The 22,697-nt window shown below is 34.8% G+C and overlaps 3 protein-coding genes across 4 annotated transcripts; 1 reads left to right on the top strand and 2 right to left on the bottom strand.

Annotated features, from left to right (window-relative positions):
- Positions 1-2,440: 2,440 nt before the first annotated feature.
- On the bottom strand, positions 2,441-8,278 carry LOC140828896 (ATP-dependent RNA helicase HAS1). Its single transcript, XM_073191768.1, has 12 exons — positions 7,800-8,278; positions 7,250-7,435; positions 6,746-6,931; positions 5,664-5,747; positions 5,258-5,299; positions 4,996-5,067; positions 4,609-4,908; positions 4,150-4,188; positions 3,951-4,055; positions 3,713-3,781; positions 3,477-3,602; positions 2,441-2,894 (listed from the first exon to the last, which is right to left on the bottom strand). Exons 1-12 carry the CDS (start codon positions 8,187-8,189, stop codon positions 2,715-2,717), a joined length of 1,779 nt encoding a protein of 592 aa, XP_073047869.1. The 5' UTR covers positions 8,190-8,278; the 3' UTR covers positions 2,441-2,714.
- A 2,582-nt stretch (positions 8,279-10,860) lies between these two features.
- LOC140828895 (peroxisome biogenesis protein 19-2-like) lies at positions 10,861-15,261 on the top strand. 2 transcript variants are annotated; one of them, XM_073191767.1, is made up of 5 exons: positions 10,861-11,100; positions 11,199-11,247; positions 11,402-11,708; positions 14,227-14,543; positions 14,913-15,261. In XM_073191767.1, exons 1-5 carry the CDS (start codon positions 11,061-11,063, stop codon positions 14,956-14,958), a joined length of 759 nt encoding a protein of 252 aa, XP_073047868.1. In that variant the 5' UTR covers positions 10,861-11,060; the 3' UTR covers positions 14,959-15,261. The 2 variants fall into 2 exon arrangements, with proteins under 2 accessions (XP_073047868.1, XP_073047867.1); XM_073191766.1 differs by having other exon boundaries at positions 11,399-11,708.
- Positions 15,262-16,116: 855 nt separating this feature from the next.
- LOC140828894 (putative glucuronosyltransferase PGSIP8) lies at positions 16,117-20,482 on the bottom strand. Its single transcript, XM_073191764.1, has 5 exons — positions 19,924-20,482; positions 17,882-18,140; positions 17,516-17,717; positions 17,272-17,419; positions 16,117-16,951 (listed from the first exon to the last, which is right to left on the bottom strand). Exons 1-5 carry the CDS (start codon positions 20,187-20,189, stop codon positions 16,414-16,416), a joined length of 1,413 nt encoding a protein of 470 aa, XP_073047865.1. The 5' UTR covers positions 20,190-20,482; the 3' UTR covers positions 16,117-16,413.
- Between the last annotated feature and the right edge of the window lie 2,215 nt (positions 20,483-22,697).

Genomic DNA, 22,697 nt, shown 5'->3' with positions numbered 1-22,697 from the left:
CCTCCACAACAGATAAGGGGTATTGCGGAACAGTTCTCAGCTCATCGCCTTCTCCAAGAACCTTTGAACAACTTGGACATCCAGAAAAATAAACTGCCGTCAACCATGAATTTGACTCTTCGACTTTTAGCAATGGAAGAAGTGATTTGTAATTAACCAGGGCGATGCCTCTCATGAGGTATGAAGAACTCCCTAGCAACTGCAACGAACTTTTGCAAAAAAAGGTTTAAAATGCTGGAACTCATCTACACTACAGGAGGCTCCAGAACGAAATGTCAAATTCTGTCTCCTTTGTAAGACTATCATTTACAGAGGTAAACTGGCTTAGCCAAGAAAAACCACTGACTCCGCTGTCAATACTCAAATTGAGCGTGTCATCTACAATTCCCTATTTACATTGAATAAGTAGAGAAAATATTAATTAAGCACTTTCTTCCTTCTAAAAACGTCTGAATGATGTGAATTAACTAACCACCATCCACCTTTGCGTAATTCTTCTTTTCTGATGCAGGAATTCCATCATCTATTCCAAGATTACCTTCAAGAAATGTCTTTTAAGCAATTTGTGCAAGGATATTTAGATTGTTTTCTAAAAAAAGGATAACATTGATGTTGTGAAATCCAATATATTTATGGAAGAAACTTTTGCAAACTCATCAAATAAGTTACGTGATAACTGAAGACAATACCTTAAATCTGGTAGATACACATGAGGTATAGAAGCTTAGGCAGCTAATATATTTGATTTAACAACGTTGACACGAACCCAAAAAATAGAACCAAAGAAAAATTATAAGCAAATGAAGCCAAAACATACCTATCACTTTCAGCCTTGCTATTGCCCTTGGCCAGTAATCTTGGATTCCATCCACAAAATTCAAGGAGAAGAACAGCCTTGTCAGTTGAACCAAGGAAAACATTCAACCCTTCAGGAGAGGTTAAAGATTTTAGCGGCAGTTCATCGAGCGAAAGTGTCGTGACATAATGCACAAAGGACAAAATGCTTTGCACTCGAAGTCTTCCCCTATATTTGTATGGGAAAGCATCATGGTGGTAAATAATTGTAATTCCATCATTAGCACCAATTGAATCTGCCAGCATTCTTTCTGTATTTCTATATAAAATCATATGTTTCAACATATTGAACCTCAACTGCTCCCTGGCAACTGCATGAGCTAATTCCTTCATAAGGGACGGTGACTCGACAGACCCTAGGGAAAATTTGAAGTCGCAGCCAATGTTCAAAGATCGTTCAGGAGAGAATTTTAGAAAGAAGAAATGGAATAAAATCATCATAGAATTTACTGCCAGGTATAGTACAATCAGCAACAAAGCACTTCAAAATTTTAAACTGCTAATCCTGTGCCAAATTTTATAGTTATAATCTCATGTCGCAGCTCCAAAAGTATGATAACACAAGGCACAGCTTGAAACTAAGATGATCCCACAACCCCTTTTTTTACACTGAATTTTTTTTATGAAGCTGAACTTACCCCACCAAAGACTAGTCATAATATTTGTTGTAGATAGCTACACCAATAGCAAAGTTGGCGTGCATTACCACCTCTGACGTGGATCATCTGGCTAGCAGCCTAAGCCAAAATTCTACTAACGGAGTTCATACTTCCGACAAGAGCTAAAAAGCCTTAGACTTGTTAGCACTTTCGAACAAGTGCTCCTGCGCTGTCCAATCGGAAGGCCTAGATGGATCCAGAAAATCGAACCAGGGTGACCCCGGGTAATGCTTCATGATAAAATCATTGTAATATCACCAGTATGTAATGCTTCACCATAAAATCCTCCATTTTTCACAGGAGCAAATTAATCAATCCAGAGTTATTCGGAAAGGAAAAATGCTTGTATCAGTCTTTAATTCAACCTCCATAGAAAAAAAAAAAAAAAAAAAAAACAATACGCCTGCATTGTCCCATTATCAATAATAACAAAGCAGGTATCACAAACCTTGAAATTCTTCAATATAGGTACAATCAGTGTGCACCTGTATAAAAACAGAGAATTGGAAACGACGCTAAATTCAGGAAATTATATTTGGCTTTTTCTTTTTTAAACAAGTGTTTGGAGATGGAAATATTTTTAATTTTGTTTTTTGTGTATTTCATTCTCGAATTTAAACATTTTCCAAAATTTCATGAACTATAAAACATCGTTATTTTTATTTCTATTTTTAAACAGTACGTATATGTCATCCTTTATCTTGATATTTTTGTTAGAAAAAGCACACATAAGTTGGTATTTCTATTTTCGAAACAGTATATGTTATCCAATTATCTTGATATTTTTGTTAGAAAAAAGAACATATAAGTTGGATGTCGTCTCTAATGATTTATAGCTCAAATGACACCAAAAATCGTCACATAACTAAACAAAGTTGTACAACTCGCCTCCCCAACACCATCAAGTGCAAGGATCCGAGCCAAAATGAACGACGAAATAAAGTCAATGTATAGCTGCAGTACATGGTTCGATAGAGATCAAAATCAGGGCCAAGGTATATTGTTGGAGGACAACGGATCAAATGGTTAAAGCGAACAATGGAACCAACCTGACTCTAAAAAGAAGTGAAACCTTAAAAAGTTGCATAATGCATCAGTTTTTAAGATGATAACATATCTAAACATACAAAAATTATCTAAAGATTTACTACTTCAAAACTGAAGAGCCGTTTGCAAAAGAGCATATAGTTGGATTGAATGCTAATATCTGACAAACTGTCGTATGTCATCTTCGCCTTTCTTTCCATAGGGGTTGCTCTCGTTGAATCCATGCCGACTGCCTTCCGCTTTTCGTGCTTTCTTCCGGAACTTGGATGCATTGCTATCAATGTTTAAATTTATTTTTGGAGGAGAATTAAAACCAAATGAAGCAGCCACAGCCTACCAAAAAGAATCATATGTGAGAAGATGAATGTGAAGCCTTATACGTAATCAGGTATACTGTGGTGGTGATGGAAAGCAAATATGAGATACCAAATTGCTTGGGACTATTCAATCACTGAACTGAGTAGAGCCTCAAGAAGCCTAACTACATATTTGACCTCCAATTCAAATTTGTTGTATCATTGATCGAATTACAATTTCATCACAAAATAATCAGGTGGCTAATATTTCTTGTTCACTATTTCTGCTCTCAATCATAGAGTTGGCATTATCTGGGAAAGTACGTTGATGAATCAGAAGCTATATCAGTTTACAAGATGGGAATTATATGCATTATTCCGGAGTCCATTTCTTTAGCATCTTAGTAATGCAAACACACGTTATTTTGAGAACTTCAATCTTTACATGCCAAGGACACTTTTCAGATTCCATGATCCGAGATTTCCCCTCTAAAATTTTATTGTTTAATGTCGAACGCTAATGCTTAATTACTCCTACAACATATATAAGCAGAACATTTTCAAAGATAAGTAAATGATTTCGAGATAAGATGCTCCAGCACAAAAACATAGTACACACCTGAAGATCAAGCTGGTGAACATTGAAGATATCCTTCATAGAATGAGAATTGTATGCTAATATGTAAGATCTGTATGCATCTTTAGCTGACTTATTCAAATAATAGTTGTTGGAAATCAACTTTTCCTGCATACATTGGATAATTACAATTATTTAAATTCCATTTAACTTCAGAAATAAATTTGATGAGACATTTTAGGAATAATGAAATAAAGAGCATGTAAACAAGCAACTACCAGGTGAGACTGAATATTTGCTAGCTTCTTCTGATCAAACTCGTACTCTTTGACCGGCACTTTTGCTGCCTGAGATAGCCGGTAAACATAAAACATATTTTCAGGAAAAAAAAGAGAGTAATACAAATAAAATAGCTCTAAAGGGTTTTCACATCATAAACCTAGCTTAAACAGATAGTATGCTACAACATATTTCCTTATATATACGCTATTTCCAGTAAAAAAAGGTTATCCAAACCTTAAGATATCGAAGAAACTGTAACTCCTCTGGAATCAAGAAAAGCAAGGCATTTCCTTTTGCACCTTCCCCGCGAGCGGTTCGACCAACTCTGTGAATGTACTCCTAAAAGTAGCAACAGAAAACCACTAGCTAAGAGATCTAAGGAACACCCAAGATTAAATGGCAAATGTACTTTGTATAGAAAGTTTTTTAGTACCTTAGGCTCATCTGGAGGATCAAACTGCACAATCCAATCCTGCCAACACAAATAGACAAAAACCTTTAGTCCAATATCAAATACAAACTTAAAAGAGGGGGCGAAACCTTGATCGTGTAAAACCTCACATTAACCTTGAAAATGTTTCTTGTTTGTTAGACTTTATAAATTTCTGCAAGTTATGCATTTGTGCTGCTCTGAAACAATCAATCAAACAATAACTAAGGCTAAGAGGTAATTTGTTGAAAGAAGAAAGAGGATCATGGTTCTTGAACTCATTTCAACAACCTTGTAATTTGTAAACATTGAATACTAATACAACCACTCTCTCCTTTTCGATTTCTATTTTTTCCTCACTTTAAACTCCAACATTCATCTGCTTATTTTCTCTCCAGTCCTTTATTCCTATTCGGCAGAAATAGTAGGTTTAGTATAGTGACATGACATGACATGACATACCACTGCAGGGATATCCAGACCACGAGCAGCTACATCTGTACACAGTAAGATTCCCTTCTCGGCTTTGCAAAAATCAAAAAAAGTAGTAGTTCGCTTCTGCTGCTTTTGCTTGCCATGGATGTCAAGACAATCTATCTGAATATATCTAAGAAGTTCCGAGTGGAATTTGACAGAGTTACATGATGAGAAAAAAACCATTATTTTCTTTGACAGATTCCTCTTTAAGAATGAATAAAGAAGACTAAATCTCTTCGCACTTGGGATGACACAGAATCCTTGTTGCAACCCTTCATTGGTTACCTGTGCCAATTATTGTCATATGTAGGAATTAATAAAGTCAAGGTTTTTGGCAGAGCAAAGATGAGAAAAATAAAAATGTTGATATACCCTCTTCCTTCCATCATCCACGTCGATAACGATCGGGCCTGTTTGAAATGATAATCTTGCAAGATCCTTGACCTAAAATTGAAAATAAATTTCCTTTAACTCCATGCAATTTGTCAAAAACTCTTTTGAGGTAGAATTTAAAGTGTTGTTGAAGCTTATGCAAACCAAACAAATATTATTTTGCATCCCAGTTCCTCCAAAAAAAATAACATTCTAAAATAACATACAAGCAATCGTACTCTAGCAGACAGAAACATTATACCTTATTCGTTTGTGTAGCAGAGAAAAGAGCTGTCTGTCTCTCCTGCATGATAAGTAGTTTGTCAATAAATGCATGATGAGGGACAATGCTGAAGTGTTCCAGAAACGATTACTTTAATAGTAGTTGTCACCACCATGCGTAAAAAGATCATAAAAATTATATACAAGGTCTAAGCCCAAATGTATAACAGTTTACTAGCATAATTTGAATTATTCCAATACGATGATGTTACAGAACCTAAAACTTAAAAAGTTTGTTAAGAGAAGAAATTAATATTTATATACTTTTAACATGCTAAGGGGGGAATGGGCTGAGAACACTTAACTGAAATCTCTAAAAAATGAATGGGTGAAAAATCAATTTTAGAAACAAATAAGCCTGTCAATCTTAGCATTGGCACAAGTACCTTCGGCAAGATTTTAATGATTTGTTTCATTTCTTCTTCAAAATTAGCTTCTAAAATCCTGTCAGCTTCATCGATCACAAGGCACTGCAAATCCAACAAATAAAGTTAAAACAATAATAAAGAAAGAGTGTTTTGTGGCGGTGTTAGGGTGTGTATTTTGGGTTTCTTAATTTGTGAGGAGGCAGGGCAGCGGGGAATTGGGGATCATGTAGGTCCAACAAGTATAGACGTGCCCTTGAAAAAGATCACATAGAGAATGAAACTTTTCTCAAAGAATGTCATTATCTCATTTTTAAATTAATCAACACCGTTTAGAGTTATTTCAAAATTCAAAGCCTGTGAATTCTCTCACATGCTCAGAAACACACTGATAAACTACAACTAATCTTATAGAAATATATCAGCCCAAGGACTACTCGGTAAAAATTGGGACAGCTAAAAGTAAAAAGTTCCCAGTTTCAGGACATGAATCTTTTGATTATCATCAGAAATCAGAAATCAGAAATCAGAAAGTTCTAGTTTGTGCTGCAATTGACAACAGAAAACAGAACCTTCAAGAGTCATAGTTAAATTAACTCGAAATGGCAACGGTTCACCCGACACCCCAAGACGAGTTAAAAGACAAAAAAATCAATCATCAGTTACCAGTGGAAAGTTTTTTTAACCAACTAGGAAAATTTCTGGCCCTCGAGACATGATTCGGTCACTGTTATTCTAAAGGTTTTCAGTCTCTTCCAATTAGTTCATTCTGGCAAAAATCCAATGTTAAAATTTTATAGCATATAACAAGATAAGATCTTCACTAATTAAAATTTTGATAAAAAAAAAAATCGCACTTCATGATTCTCCACTGTACATATTTTCAATCATGCGTTTGCATCAGATTAGCAAATTTCAATCAACAGGTCCGCATTGTGAAATCTCTCTGTTAGAGAGAATACATAAAATGCGGACCGATAAAAAGAAAAGGTAAATGCTCCAAATATTCCGAGAGAGGAATAGCCAAACATGGATAGGATGAATATGCTTAAAATGTGAGAAATGACAATCAAGTAACAACTATTTAAAGGGAAAAACAGTACCTTCAGGTTTTTATAGATAAAACCTTTAGTATTTTGAAGGTGGTCAAGAAGTCGACCAGGGGTTGCCACAAGGATATTAACCCCTTTGACAATACGCTCGGCTTCTCCTCTTCGCGACGAACCACCAATAACTAAACCAAGTGTCTGTGAATGATACTTCAGAAGGTCCTTTGCCACGGCATGTGTCTGCATTATTGAGCCGAATATCATATATCAATATAAAGAATTTAAGCATCACAAAACTGAAAGATGCGAATTTTTCCTTGTCAATTGATTATAAATGAGATGTTTAGGAAAAATGAGAAAACCTACTGCATAGCAACATCAATAGAACTGCCAAGAAACTTAATTGAGAAACTCAATTTCTTATAAAAACAATTTCACAAATAAGAAATGGATGAAGTCCATAACAAGTAAAGTACGACCTCTTGCATTAATTGCCGAAATACTCAACTGCGACATACCAAAACAAAAAAAATTAAAAACACATAAAATAATATATACCTGTATGGCCAACTCTCTTGTTGGACAAATGACAACAACACCAGTTCCATTTCGAGGTGTAAAGTGGATATGATGCAACAATTCAACAGCTGGGACCAAAAAGGCAAGGGTTTTCCCGGAACCTGTCCTTGCAGCTCCTAGAATGTCTTTGCCTTCCAAAAGTCGAGGTATTGCTCTTGCTTGGATCTTCATTTGATTCAAAAACAATAGAAAAGCAAGACTTCAATAGCAAAAAATGCTGATGTTTTACATCTGACAATCTGATGACTAGAAGAGTGATGTATTGAAATTGGGATTTAAAAAAAAATTGTGGATATATATAAATTTGGGAGGTTCCTGTCGATCTAGCATACAGGCTCACTCCTAATTTATCAAGACTATGACCAAAAACAATGTGCACCACAAGTAACATTTCACTTCAAAATTAAGCTCGAATATTAGTCTAGGAACCAGGAAAGTCGGAAACAAAAATATTGTCATCTCCAAAACATAACAAACAATTATACAAATCAGCAGCAAAAGGAGTGGTTCCTAAGATTATAATTTGAACCTGAGTCATGTACTTGAAACCCAAGTCTTTGATAGCATTAATAGTGGGTTCAGACAGTGGCATGTCCACAAACGCCTCCGTGCTCATAATCCCAGATCCACTCTTCAACCGTCTGTCCAAATCAATCTCCTTCTCCTCCTCCTCCTTTTCTGCTTCACCCTGTTTTTCTTCATTCCCCTTCACCTTCTTCTCCTTTTTTTTCTTATTAATATGTCCCTCTTGTTCTCCCTGTTCCGGATGAGCAAACCCTTCTGCCGCAACTTCTGCATCGGGTTGTGGAGTTGCTACTGTATTCTTCCTGACTCTCTTTCTTTTTCGATTTTTGCTAACGGAATCCATGGCTCTATTTTCAGAGGCTTCTCCAGGTGTTTTTTCTTCGATATCTGCCATTATTCGTCGCTGAGTTTGCAGAGCTTCGTTGGAGAAGAGAGACCCAGAGGTCCGAGGCAAGATATCAAGTGCGAGGAGGAATGCGGCCGGGGGATGTATATCAGGTGAGAAACAATATAGGTGCGCTAGATGGGCTTAACATATATGGGCTTTTGTTTATTCTAGCCCCGTACAAATTCGAATTTTCAGCGGCCCATCTACAATCTAAAAAAACCATCCATAATCCAACTTCACTTCATTTTTGACGGTGGTATAGCAGTAGGCCCAAAAGCAATATTCACATATTAATCTACCATATTAAAAATTAATTTCAAAACCATATCGGTACTTCTTGTTATTCAAATTGGAGTCGATATCTCTAAGGAACACAACATTGAGATTGTCTTATCATCTCAGATTCTCTCTTCATTGTGCAAAGAGTCACAAGTGGAGATGAGAATCGTAGTTACGTCGGGACCCTAGCTTCGGATATCCGATATCTCATGTCTCTTCTGGGAAACCCATCTTTAAGGCATGTGCGGCGAACTGCAAATAATGTTGATCATTCTATTACCTCTTTTGTTTGTTATACTCATTCCTCCTTTGTTTGGAAGCGTGAAGATTTTCTTTTTTGACTGATTAATCTTGTAATTAAATATTTTTATCTTATTCAACAAATTACAAGAGTTTTCACCGTCAAAAAAAAATAATTTCAAAACTTTTCGAATTCGAATTCTTATTAAAATATTCAAATTTTAATATGAGAGTTCTTTAAAATATAAAATATATTTAAATATATGCATCGGTTATGACATTTCATTAAATATCTACTACGTTTTGTGATTTTCTATAATTTGTGAATTTAATTTTTTTTACTGTACGATTATAATCAATTTTTAGTTGATTTGTGTTTTGAATAATTATTTAAACGCTCCTATTTATTAATTTTAGTTATTAATTGGATATTACAACACCTCGTATATCTCTCGCGAGTTAAAAACTAGTTTATAATTTAGGCAAAAACTTATGTGAGACATTCTCACGGGTCGTATTTATGAGACAGATCTCTTATTTGAGTCATCCATGAAAACATATTATTTTTTATGCTAAGGGTGTGTTTGGTTGAGTGGATTAACTAAGGATAGATTAATAGTCAAATATTTATCGTTAAAATTTTAAGTTGTTTTAATAATAATTTTGACCAATCTCACATAATAAGATTCGTGAGACGGTTTTACATGAGACTCACTCTTATATTCATGAGATTCACTCTTATATTTAATACACTATATTTAGCTTTTGATTTGTTCATGTAATATTTATTCTATGAAAATTTAAAGAGAGACAGACGTCAGACCGCAGACGTGTTGTGCGGAGATCTGGAAGAGGAGCGATTAGAGTTTTTGAGATTGAGTATTTCGCATATTTTGAAGAAGAAAGAAAATGTAGGCGGTGAATTTGGAATTTTGGATTTTGTTTTTTCGTAAAAACTTAGGTGAGATTGTCTTATGAATTAATTTGTAAGACCTATATTTTATATAGTTTATTCATAAAAAAAATATTATTTTTTATTATAAATATAGACAGAGTTGACTCATTTCACGAATAAAGATGCCGTCTTCTTGTTCTTTTCTTTTTAAAAAAAATTGAGAGAGGCTTTGGATTTTAATTTAGTTGTATTATATGGCAAAAACTTGTGTGAGACGGTCTCACGGGTCATATTTTGTGAGACGGATCTTTATTTGGATAATCCATGAAAAAATATTACTTTTTATGCTAAGTGTATTACTTTTTATTGTGAATATGGGCGGGGTTGACCCGTCTCACAGATTGAGATCCGTGAGACGGTCTCACATGAGACCTACTCTGTATATATAATTTGAATTTAGGCATAAAATGGTTCGATTAAGTGATAATTTCAACTTTGCAGCCATGAAATATTTGAGATTTGAGGTGTATGTCGATAAATTTTTGTCTTAGTTTATGAATGAGTTTTCCTACTTTATTAGTCTGGAAAATGGGCATTTAAATTCATAATTACTCTTGTCCTAATTAAATTTAACATAATCAATATGCCCAAATATTATAATGATATTTTTTTTGTGAAAAATCTATTTTTTTGTTATATTATATAAAGTAAATATGAGAATGAAATTTCATATTTCAAAATTGTGCCAAAGAAGAAGCTAGCTAATTAATAGATTCAAAAAAATTTCAATATTTTACTATTCACAATATTTTTTAATTCAATAAATTTTAAATATATATATTGTCTAGTATGACAAGGATACATATTATATAACAATATATTAAATATGTTAGAAAATATTAATAATATTAAAATGTTATTAAACAAAAAAATATTTGTGTTGGCGGATTATATGATTAAAACGGAAAAATATTTATTAATTTCTAATAGGAGTTCATTTATAAATAAATTTAAAAGGTAGGGTATTTTGGTCATTAATCAAAAAGATTAATGACTCATGATTAACAATCTGTTTTTAAAAAAAAAATTGATAATAACGAATCTTTATCTGTGTGATAGGTTAACTCTACCGATATTCACAATAAAAAATAATATTTTTTCATTGATGAACTAAATAGAGACTCGTTTCACAAAAACCGCTTAGTAAATATTTGCCTGAAGTTTATAATCACACCTAAATAATCGAAAATAATTAACCGACAATAACTCGATAAGCGAGCAATTTGACAGTCGGCGAACAAGACTCGAGCCCGTCCGAGTTGAACACGTAGCCGATTCTAGTCGAAGAACCACACGGCGGCTCACGGGTCCCTTTTATTCCGCGCAAAGATCGGTTAGCTAACTTAGCTGGATTTCTCATAGAAAAAGGGTGTTGGGAGTTGGGACTCTGAGAGGGATTACTTATGGCTGACCATCCCGAGGATTTAGACCAGCTTCTTGATAGTGAGAAGAAATACTCACCCATGTTCTATATTTTTTGTTTCATATGTATTCTACTCTATCCGCAGAATACAAGTGACGTTTTTTCAAACGTTTTGCAGGCGCTTTGGATGATTTCCAGAACCTTAATCTCACCTCTTATGCCCAAAGGTATGTTTTTTTTTCCTGCTTTTGTTCCTGTAGCTATGAGGGATGAAAGGTTGCGTTCTCTTTTGTGTTTTGGTATTTTTTTTAAATTTATAGATTTCGTGGGGGTTTTTTTTTTCAAAATGTTGAGCTGTGGTGGAGTTGTGATTTTTAGCAGTGTCAACGTTGGAGGAAACAAGCAAGATAGTTCATCTTCATTGTCTGGTGCCAATGTTCAAGGATTAGGATTGGGATTGGGCTTGCCTGATTTGAAGATCAAGAAAAAGGGTAAGCAAAAGGCGCCATCAAAGCAAGAATCACATGTTACTGAGGCGCTTGATAAGCTAAGAGAGCAAACGAGGGAGGCTGTCAAAGGATTGGAATCGGTGACTGGTCCGAAACAACAAGTGGGTGCAGATAATTTGGGAAGTGATGCAATGCTGGAGGATTGGGTTAAGCAATTCGAGGAACTTACCGGTTCTCAGGTTGGTGTTCTTTACTAAATATTCTGTAGTCCATGGTTATTTGTTTTTGACGTCTTGTTTTAACCTGATTGTTTTGGTACGTTAAGTGCTTTAATTGTTCTTAAAAAATTCTGCTTGATATTGTTCTTGAATTTATCATTGTTCTTGAAGGTTTCCTGATGTGTCGAGAATAGTTTGCTCTTTAAGGATATTTCTCATGTGAAAATTTATTGGTCTCGAGTACTCTAGGGATAATTATTGATTATCTACTTTTTGTGAAATGAAAGTACTGAAAATTCCAAATTTTTGTTATTTCTTCATAAAGTGGTCTAGGTAATCTAACTCATGCTTTTTGAAATTTTTATTCAAGCATCATTATCTTTCAGAGTATTTCTACAAAAAATTGTGTTTCTTGTGGCTTTTCACAAGTATGGTTGAAAGTACATGGACAATCCACAAACTCCCTCTGCTGTTTTGCTTGGTATTATGATAGCTAGAGAAAAGTAGGATATTTTAATGATTAAATAGTGACAGCATACCAGATTAATGAGTTTAAGGCCGGACCTTTGGTATGTAATTTTTTTACGATTCCATCAAAGGTATTATAACATTGAAATGGTGAAGTCTGATGGAGAACAGATTCGTCAGTTACACGTCGAATCCTAAATTGCATGAATATGATTTCCCGTGAAAGCTTACAAAAACGACTTGCTAGCCTAACTTGCTTTATTATAAATTTGCTACTTGGTTAACCTATCTAAATACTTGAATCATAATTTCTTATCTTCATGCTTGGCAACTGCAACCTATCCATTTTTAATCATGCGAGTTGACTGGGGACAAAGTTGCGTCTTCTCAGAATCAGAAATTAGAATTTAATATGCTATTTACATATCAATGTCTTTAATTTAGTTTACTTTCCTTTTTTAATATGATATGAAATAAATGTCACCTCACTTAAAGCAAGAATACTTGATATAATATGTTTACATTGCGCTTCATCTTTTTATTAGTTTTGTGATGTGGTAGAGCTTGACTGCTTAAGTTACGACTTCCAGAGTGGAATCTCATTCTTGACAGTTTAATAGTGTGCTATTTTGAAGTGACCAAATCAGGTTTATAATCAGAAAGCAATCTTTCAAAAAAAAAAAATACTATCTGAATCCACACTCAATGTAGCACCACAAGATGGGGGCTCAACCAAGCAAAAATTGTTGGTAATCAGAAATCTAGGGAGCCTTTTCAGATTTATTTATCGATAGGTGATAGATCTCAGCTGAGGGATGAGGCCACTTCCATTCAAACTAGTCATTAGACTGTTGTGATTTTTTCTCCTTTAGTATGTTTCAACCACTTTTTTTGTCATTTCTTCTCTGGAACTGAACTTTTTGTAGAATAAAATCCTTGCCCAGGGAATGGTACACAGCCAAAAGGCATAAGGTAGTTAATCCAGTGTACAATTTGGTCGTTCTGTATTTTATGGTAGCATGGTTTAATGATCTAGGTGATGCAACCATGTTTCTTCCCGTGAGTGCAGTATTCATATTTATGGAACAAAGAAAGGCTTTCGGAGGTAATGGCTGTACTTGTAAACTCTGAATTATATTCCACAACATAAGATGAAATGAAGGGCTGGTGGAATTGTGCTGAGGTGATGTTTACAATCACACCATCAAATCAGAGCGCATATATGTGTTGATGCTTAATGGCGGCATATTTTCTGACTTGCTTATGCCAATTTCTCATTTGGCAGCAGATTAGTGGATTTGATGGCTGAGTGGCTAATACTTAAATTGAAAACAAGTTTCTTGAAAGTGTGACTAAGGTAGGGAATAGAGCAAAGTCTTGTTTTGTTAGGAATTACCTGAATCTCACCCATCTCAGTTCCTTATTTTTCATCCATAGTGGCTAATACTTTGATTGAAGCCGGTCTTCTGAAAAATGTGGCTGGAATAGGGAATAGAACTCCTGATTTATTAGATATATACCTGAATCTCACTCATCTCAGTTCCTTATTTTGATATAATTTTTTGTTTTATTTAGAGTGACGTACACAGGTTATTTTTTGTTATATCAGAATTTTTTGTGGGTAATCATCGCCAGATACTTGTTAGTACATTTTATTGTATTTAATTTGATCCAATATATCTAAGTAGTTTATTTCAATTCTCAATGTGGCAATTTTATTGAAGGGACATGCACAATTATTGGATAGGTTTAGGAATTAAATCAACGCCCTTTTATGGTTGTCCATGTGCTTTATAGGCAGGATAGATTAAGCTGTTGAGCAAATTGATTTTGAAAATGCAGAAAATATGCTTTGCATTTTCTGTTTTCATCCATATAATTTTTCCCTCATCCTCCTTAGCAACCCGATGTCTTTTTTGTTCCAATACCTGATTCTTCAGGCGCGTGATCTGGGGATCGGTGGAGGGTGGTAATTGGTATCTTGTTCATTGTGTTTGAATACAATGTATCTCTGTTCTTTATAATGGTCCAATCAAAGTAACAAATCATGTATTTGGGCTCACAATTGCAGGACATGGAGTCGATTGTGGAAACCATGATGCAACAACTTTTATCCAAGGAAATTCTTCACGAACCTATGAAAGAAATTGGAGAACGCTATCCAATATGGTTGGAAGAGAATAAAGCTAAACTAACTGATGAGGAGTATGCACGCTATTCCCACCAGTATGAACTCATAAGAGATCTTAACCAAGTTTATGCGTCTGATCCCAACAACTTCAACAAGATTGTGGAGCTGATGCAGAAAATGCAAGAATGTGGCCAACCACCTAATGATATTGTGCAAGAGCTTGCTCCAGAATTTGATTTATCAAACCTTGGACAATTGTAAGTTCATCTGACCTTGTTAGTGTAGTTTAAATACTAACTGTGACTCCGGGCAAGCAGGAGCTATGTTTCTGTTGGAAACTATCCTGTGATAATGAGAGTGGTTGAAGTCTTTTGGGATTTTCTAAAGTCACTAGAATACATGCATCTCAGTTATTATCATGGCTAGATACTGTAGTTTGTATGTAAATGTGATATTTTGGAACTGATAAAATAATTTGAGTAAAAGTATCTTGTCAACTCTAGTTTCAGATTGTATATATATTTTTATCAAAAAAACAAATCTCATGATTCTATATTATCTTTCGGTTTCTTTTTTGTTTTGCATGCGAGTATAGCTGATGAAAAATATCCCACTCTCTTGTGCAGGTCTCCTGAAATGTTCGAGTCTCAACAAAATTGTTGTATCATGTGAGGTACTTCATGTTGAAAGTCATGCTTTTCTTCTTGTGCTATTATTTTCCAGTGTGGAGAGAGGATGCCAAGAAATGAAGTAGATGGTTGGCAGAGAGTTATAATATCTGTAACTTGGTTTGATCAAAACATCAAATGCTACTCTATTATTCCCTTTAAATTGGCATTCATTATAAAAGCTATGTTCTCGTGAAGAATTGTTTCGGCAGATTCATTATTTGGTAAAACAAGTAGGGGCCAGCTTGTGTTAGGTAAAAAAGATTTTGAATGTTGAGATTGGAATATATAATTACATTTGTGTTCACGTTGTTGCTCAGTCATGTTGACACTAACTTCCTCCCAAAGAATTGTATCAGTTGCTACTAAGAAATCCTGTATCACACTGCAATCATTGGGACACATAGTAAAACCCAAGCGTATAAAATAGGATGTGGGAAGTTGAAATCGTCTTACAAGTATTTTCTAGTATAAAACCTCAGAGTGGATTTGAGTAACGGTACAATAAGGAATACAGTTCTAAATTTGTGGCCTATCTAATCATCCTTGAGCTTGTTTGGCATTTGACTGGGTTGGTTGCTAAATGGAAGAACGGCTCTATAAAATCTAAATGAAACTAATTGTCTGACAGGTGTTTTACCTTCTTTTTTGTCTTACATCATGAGGGAACTTACTAATGAAATATTTTTAGTACTGTGACGTTGAAGATGCAGCTTCCAAGTCTGTCAAAAACTGAACATAGGTTACTTTTTTTTGTCGCGGTTTCTTGATTCCAAGACGAAGGCATGGGGCTTATTTTTCAAGTGAAAGGATCTAAGTTTACGCTTGGTCAAGATTCGCGGTAAATGTATATCTAAAGTCGATACTTACTCAGGATTAGCTATTGTACATTGTACGCATTGAAATGTCTGCATTCTGATTATTCACGACCGACAATCTACGTATGTAAAATGGAATCCTGACGATGACAATTGAAAGATTTCAGAGTAGCTTATACATTTTCAAGAATCGTTAAAAATTTAGATTGCAGTATCTGAGATATTAGCAGAGGATACATTCAGTTGGATAACAAGAAACATCTTGGCAAGACCGATAATTTGATCATACATTTTTTTCACTCGTGTAACCTGAGAGATTCTGAACCTATTCGGCATGTTGCAGCTTCGGCTACGAAATTGGAATAGATACATAAGTTATATATACGTCGGTTCACAGCAAGATTGATTATCGATACATATTTACTTTATGAAAATCAATTTGATCGATCAATCACGAAATTATCGATTCTACGCTGATCAACTCGGATCAGAACACGGTTGACAGAATCCCACTTGCTTCGTGAACGCAAATAGTTGCGTAAAGCTAGCCAAGGATGAAGTAAAATGGGGTCCGAACGTTCTAAATCATAAATCTCCACCTCCACTTTACTCCATGGAGAATGAAATTCTGTAGATCAGTCTCAGTACAACTTGTTGAAACCCGAGGCTGATGCATTTTCACCTAATCTAGGCAAGAACGCTTCCCTTTCAAGAGATATTTGAAGGGATGACATGATCTTAGAAAACGACATCCAGAGGATAGGCGAGCAGCAAAACGAGTAGGCGAACACCGAGAGTGCCCTCACAACACCATTGGGATACCAAGGGTAAGCCATAACGACAAGGGTTCCCAAGATTTCGATCCATGGCACTAATATGGGAAGCATTGGTAGAAGAAAAGCGTTGGTTGCAATGCAAGAAAGTGAGAAGGCACCGAGCAAATAGAGACTCCAGCCAATAAGTGGGTGAATAGTGTGGGGAATTAAGAAGAAAGGAACAATATACGCAGCAAGAATGGACCATATGGCAATCAATTTGTAGCACATTTGTACGAAGATGCTCTTTTCTTCTCGACGATAGCATAACTTGGATAAATTGGGACGTGCTACACGTGCCACAGCCATTATTCCTATGTAGAATACAGCTTCAATGAATACCATAGGCATTTCTGCACCATACCTGTTGGAAAGCGATAAATGAACAGATTAGATCATGTTACAAGTAATCAAGAGCATGTTGGCCAAAGAGTTGCACGCTTTGTCGATAACACAGCCATAAACGCTGAAGAATTTGAAAATAACCAACGTCGACAGCAAGATGGCCAAGGATAGAACCACAAGGAGAATAATAGGATTGGTTGCCTCTTTCTCGAAGGAAAAGAAAAACATTTTTCATACTTAATGTGACGACTCTTGCTATCACTATATCAAACTTCTCATTCTCTCACTCAGAAGACACATAACCGCCCATTTTTTGGCAAGGTTCCAAAAAAACCATACCCTAACGTTTGAAGCCGTTGTTTATGCCATTGGAGTCCTAGAGGTAGAACTGGCCACGACCACCAATACCATGGTTTCAACCATGGAGCACCAGGAAAGGTGACAACACTGTTAGGTCCACATGGTACACTCCACCGAAGCCTGAGATCTAGATCCAAATAGTGACATAACATTAACAAGACACAAGAAAACATGATCGTGAATGGGCAAAATCATTAAAAAGTTAGGAGCTTGACGTGCTTACAATAATAAGAAGCATCCATTTGATAACCTAGAGGAAGCCTATAGGTTCCTTCAAGCTTTGTTCCATTTGAAGGAGGATTAAACATTGGCCGATCTAGTAAATCAGGGAAGTAGCTTCCAATAAAACCTTGGTCTGCACCATCCGGGTTACTTCTTCCTTTCTCCAACTCATGAATCATATCATTGAACACCATCACCGATGGCTGCAGTAATCACACGTGAATTTTCACCAAGAAATCAATGATACACTCCTCTGATTATGTTAGTTTACACAATCATTTATTGGTTGCACACTGATCGATAAGCATTATAGTGTTTTAAGCATTACATTTTGAAGGGAAACATATGCTAGGGGCGAATCTCGCACCTGCAAAACAAAGAGACCGGTGTGGAAGATACAAGGATTGATGAAGACTGCACAAAACCGCCCACATTGGAAAAGTTCATCAGCTCTTTGGAGGAAGAGATTGTCGGCATCAAGCATGACCACACGCTCGTAATCGACTAAATTCCATGCATAAAGCTTGTTCAGTGTTAGTTTAAATCTCCAGTCAAAATTAGATTGGCTGCTATATGGATTTTGTATATTGTTAACTCGCATCACCTTCGCCCCATCTTCCTGTTCCCTAAATCACGAAAAGAAAAGAAACCACGATCATGGTATTTTCTTGGGATAGACGTACGGCTCCTTGCTAATGCAGATAATGTCATCACAAGTCGAACAGCAAACAAAAACAGGTTCTGTTTTTTTAATCTAGCGAGATTGGTCGGCATATCACTCGGTATCATACCATATATATCACTAGTTGTCGGATACCGTCAGTCCCATAAATCCTATACAAGCCTAGCACGATCCAAATTGCTGTGGCACAAGAATACAAGATATAAATACTTCAAAACAATCTGATTCATACACAAATTAAAAAACATCTGGCAGACTAAAATGTGTCATTTCTCCCTTGCTAAGACCATTACACTGTCTGGATGAGACATCACACACTAGTTCCATGTTTTGGTCATAAAAAATATATGAGAAAATCCACACGCTAGCAAGATTAGCAAGCATTTTGTAACATCCAAAACTTATCTTGCAAGTAGGCCTAATAATTCTGTATTCGTCCACTAAACGATATCTTTTCATGACTCATTGTTCCCATGATGATAAAGATAACATTTTGTGAGTCGACTGCAAGCATAAATAATATCATAATTAGACGAAAAGATTTGTACACAACTCAGTGGCCCGTGGACACTGGATAGAGACAGATGAAGAAAGTGTCCTACTTGCCAATTGGCAGCCCCACCGAGCAATATTCCAATATTGCATATTGAGATAAATAGAAAAAATAAAAATATCATTTGAAATAAGATAACTAAGAATTATGATAGAGAGAGACCACTTGTGAAAGTTGACCCACTGACTCATTAATATGACAAGCTATTGGTGTAGCTCAAACCAATTGGGATTCTATCTAACTCCGCTACACACAAGTATATATCTTTAAAGAAAAGAAAAGAAAAGAAAAGAAAAGACATCTATAATTGCCAAATTTAAGGCAAAAGCCAAGAAAGCATATTTATCGAAGAATAACGAATCAATGTGCTTCATTTTCACGCCAATTCATTTATCAACCCTACAAATCATTATATTATATTATATTATAGATAATATTTTATGAAAAGAAAAACGGTATAATAAGGTTTCTAATTTGATGACGAAATAGAATAAACATAAGAGAAAAAAATATCTCGTTTCGGCGAAAACATGGCATGCCGTTTTGTCTCGATTGGCTTAATATTATATTGATATTATTAACCGAGGACTACATGTGATTGATTATTTGCTCACGTGTTGACCAACTCCTCTCTTACAAACTGGATTTAAGCCAAAAAAATAAGTAAAGATTACTCTTTCTTTTTATCAAATCAATCAGTCCAAATACTGTAGAATCTGATTTAGGCACCATTGGAAAAATTCAAAAGCATCTGAAATCTCCTTGGGTTTTATTTTTCGCGTAAAAAGTAAACTAAGGAGCGAGGAAACCCACTGAAAAGTCTTTCCCTTTCCTTCCCCGTTACCGAGTCTGTCAATATATCGTGGAAGAAAGATATTGATGGAGAAAGCAGACTTGCAAATTTTTGTAATAATTTTCGACGATTCAAAGATGAATAAAATAAGATGTTAAATTCATTTCCAGTAACAGGAAATAACAGCAAATTCACCCTACAAAAAATTCGATAATATTTTAAGCAAGAAACTTGCCACACGCCAACGAAAAATGTCGTGTTCGTTTAATTTCAAAGCAATATCTGTAATGAATTCCAGAACCCAGAACAAGAAATGCATTTTCCACTCGAGACACCCCAAGAAATGAGAGAGAATACGAGGAGCCAGGTTGATTTACTTACAGAGCTTGAACCCAGTGGTGGGGCACATCCATGGAGGCAATGACAACAAGATCAGCATCAACCTTAAGCTCTCCGAGAGATCTGAGCATCACACGGGTGGCCACGTAGAACTCGTAATCTCTGGGAGTACCCATATACATCATTGTAGCATACGCGTTTTTGTGAACCCTCCTCTCGGACACTACACTCACTGCAGCAAGATTCAAGACCAACCATCCGATTAAACAACCCGGAACCACTTTTCTTCCGCAGACCTTTCCTCCCATTTCTTCTTCCCGATTTCGATTCCTTTAAAACATCCCAAATAGAGATTTCAGCTCCCTTTTTATTCTTGAGTTGTTATAAATAGAAACAAATCGCCAAAGATGTTTCCACCTTTAAAGTGTACATGATATGTATATGCACTTTCGTAAGATCGAAGCTTGGGGTGTGTATGAGTGATGGAGTTTGGTTTCTCTGAAAATGATTGCGAAAGGGAAGTCGAAATGAGGAGATATTTTAAGGTTGAATCTTGAAAACACCGTTGTGTGTGTGTGTTTTGTGTGTGAAACATCGAACAAAGGAACAGTGTATATACATTTTAAGGGAGGATGGCGCTAGGCTTGGTTGGCCGGGCCGGGCCTGAGGGTAGGGGAATTATAGATTATTGATAATTGGGATAATCTGGTTTTCTGGATTTTATGCATATTTTTTAATAATTGGGATAATCTGGTTTTCTGGATTTTATGCAAAAATGTCCTTAATTTATATATTTCCTCTCATTCAAATTGAATATTTCATTCTTTTACAATTTATTGTCAATTTTTTTTACTTCTTTTTATTATATATTATTCTACTTTTGGTTTAATTTTTAAAAAATAATTATTCAAACTAATAATTTTATGCACACAACATGTTTTGTACCTTTATTAATAATAGCTTCATTATATAGTGATTTAGATATTATATATGATTAGAAAACGAGGTACTCCACATTTAGAAATATTCAAACTTTCTGCTAATGAATTTTCATATAAACAATCACATATTGTAAATCTATATCAATTTTTTTTTACCAAACATAATATATTATAAGAAAATTTATTTTTTAAAAAAAATAGAGAAGTCAAATTGGTTGAGGCATTGGAAGAAGATATCTATAGTGAGACGGTTTCATAGATCAATTTTGTGATACATATATTCTATTTGAGTCACTCATGAAAGTCAAAAATATTATTTTTTATTAGAAATATAAGTAATGTTGATTCGTCTCACGAATAAAGATATGTAAGACTGTCTCACAAAATACGTATCATATATATGTGTAACTCGGATATACTATTTTATAATATTTGATTATTATAAACTAAAATATCATGTGTAAAAAAAAACAATTATTTTGTTTTATAGTCGTTGAATATTATTTCTTTGTGAAACGTTGGAGTGATTGTATTTAGGGACGGAGCCACCCCAAAGGTTGGGGTGGGCTCCAGCCCAGTCTACTTTTTTGGGTCTACTTAGGAATATGGATTGATTTTTCGTTTTTTTAAAACTTTAGCCTTGTATTTTAAATTTTTAGCTCAATATTTAGCCCATTTCCTAAGGGTTTTCTTCCATTGTCGTCCCCAAAAATGGAAACAAGAGGATGAGAGCTACTAGTCTCCTGCTGGTTGGAAATTTTACGTGAATGAATTTTTAAATATTTGATTTATATTATTTAATGTTATTTATCGATTCATTCAGCCCAGAATGAAAATATTTTCTGGCTACGTCCCTGATTGTATCAAGGTACCGTTGAGCTGTCCTTGCGTGGACTTGGTTGCGGAGGATTTCCTATTCCATTATAATTGGTGGACCGATTTGGGAAGAAAGTATTCGTAGTAATCACTATTTAATGTTATTTCATACTTGATAGGATAGTAAGAGATAAAGTTGAATTAATGCAGCTTTGAAAATTGAAACCAATTATATTGAAATAATTATTCAGTAAATATTTTCTAGTTTATTCAAAATAATGATACATTTATCTTATTTTATAAAGTTTAGATCAAACATAGATGGAGAGCATTACTCTCGTGATAAATTCTACTACCACAATTATATTTAAAAATAAATTATATGACATCAAAGATAAACCCCGTATATTTTGTTTAATTATAGTTGTTGGAAATGCAGTGAAAGTAATATTCCCGTCGTAGTATCTCATTGATGATTTTATATATAATAATCAACTAAACTTGAGTTGAGAAATGGGTAGTAACATTTTTGATGTAATATAAAAGTTTGTTTTTTGCTACTTTTAGGCTTTTGTTTTTTAAGATCCATCATATTATTGTAACAAAGTCACATGTATCAAATAAAAAAATAATGTAGCTTCCCTTGGGTTTGGTAGATGATACTCATATGGGTAGTACATTTATCCACACATCAAATGACTTGATACTGAGTGATGAATCATATATCATGGTTCAATATGTTGCCATGTATGTATCAAATAAAAAAATAATGTAACTCCTCTCTTGGGTTTGGTAGATGATATTTATATGCAGAGCCGATCCTAACAATATTTGAGTCCTGAGTCTAACTTTTAAAAAGAGACCGACTGGCTCACTGTCTCACACAATTTGTTTTGTCTTGCCTTTTCTTTTGTTTTGAATTGAAGGTTCTTACACATTTACTTTGTCTCTCCCCCTTCGTATTTATCTCGGGTTGAATGTTCTTATATATCTTTATTAACATATGTAGCTATTAACGATTTATTTAATGGATACTTTGGTTCTCTCTAATAAAATAAC

The sequence above is a fragment of the Primulina eburnea genome, chromosome 4 (assembly GCF_022965805.1).
Source record: "Primulina eburnea isolate SZY01 chromosome 4, ASM2296580v1, whole genome shotgun sequence".
NCBI lineage: Eukaryota > Viridiplantae > Streptophyta > Magnoliopsida > Lamiales > Gesneriaceae > Primulina > Primulina eburnea.
Note: the sequence above shows the minus strand (reverse complement) of the source record. Positions and strands in the feature narration are given on the sequence as shown.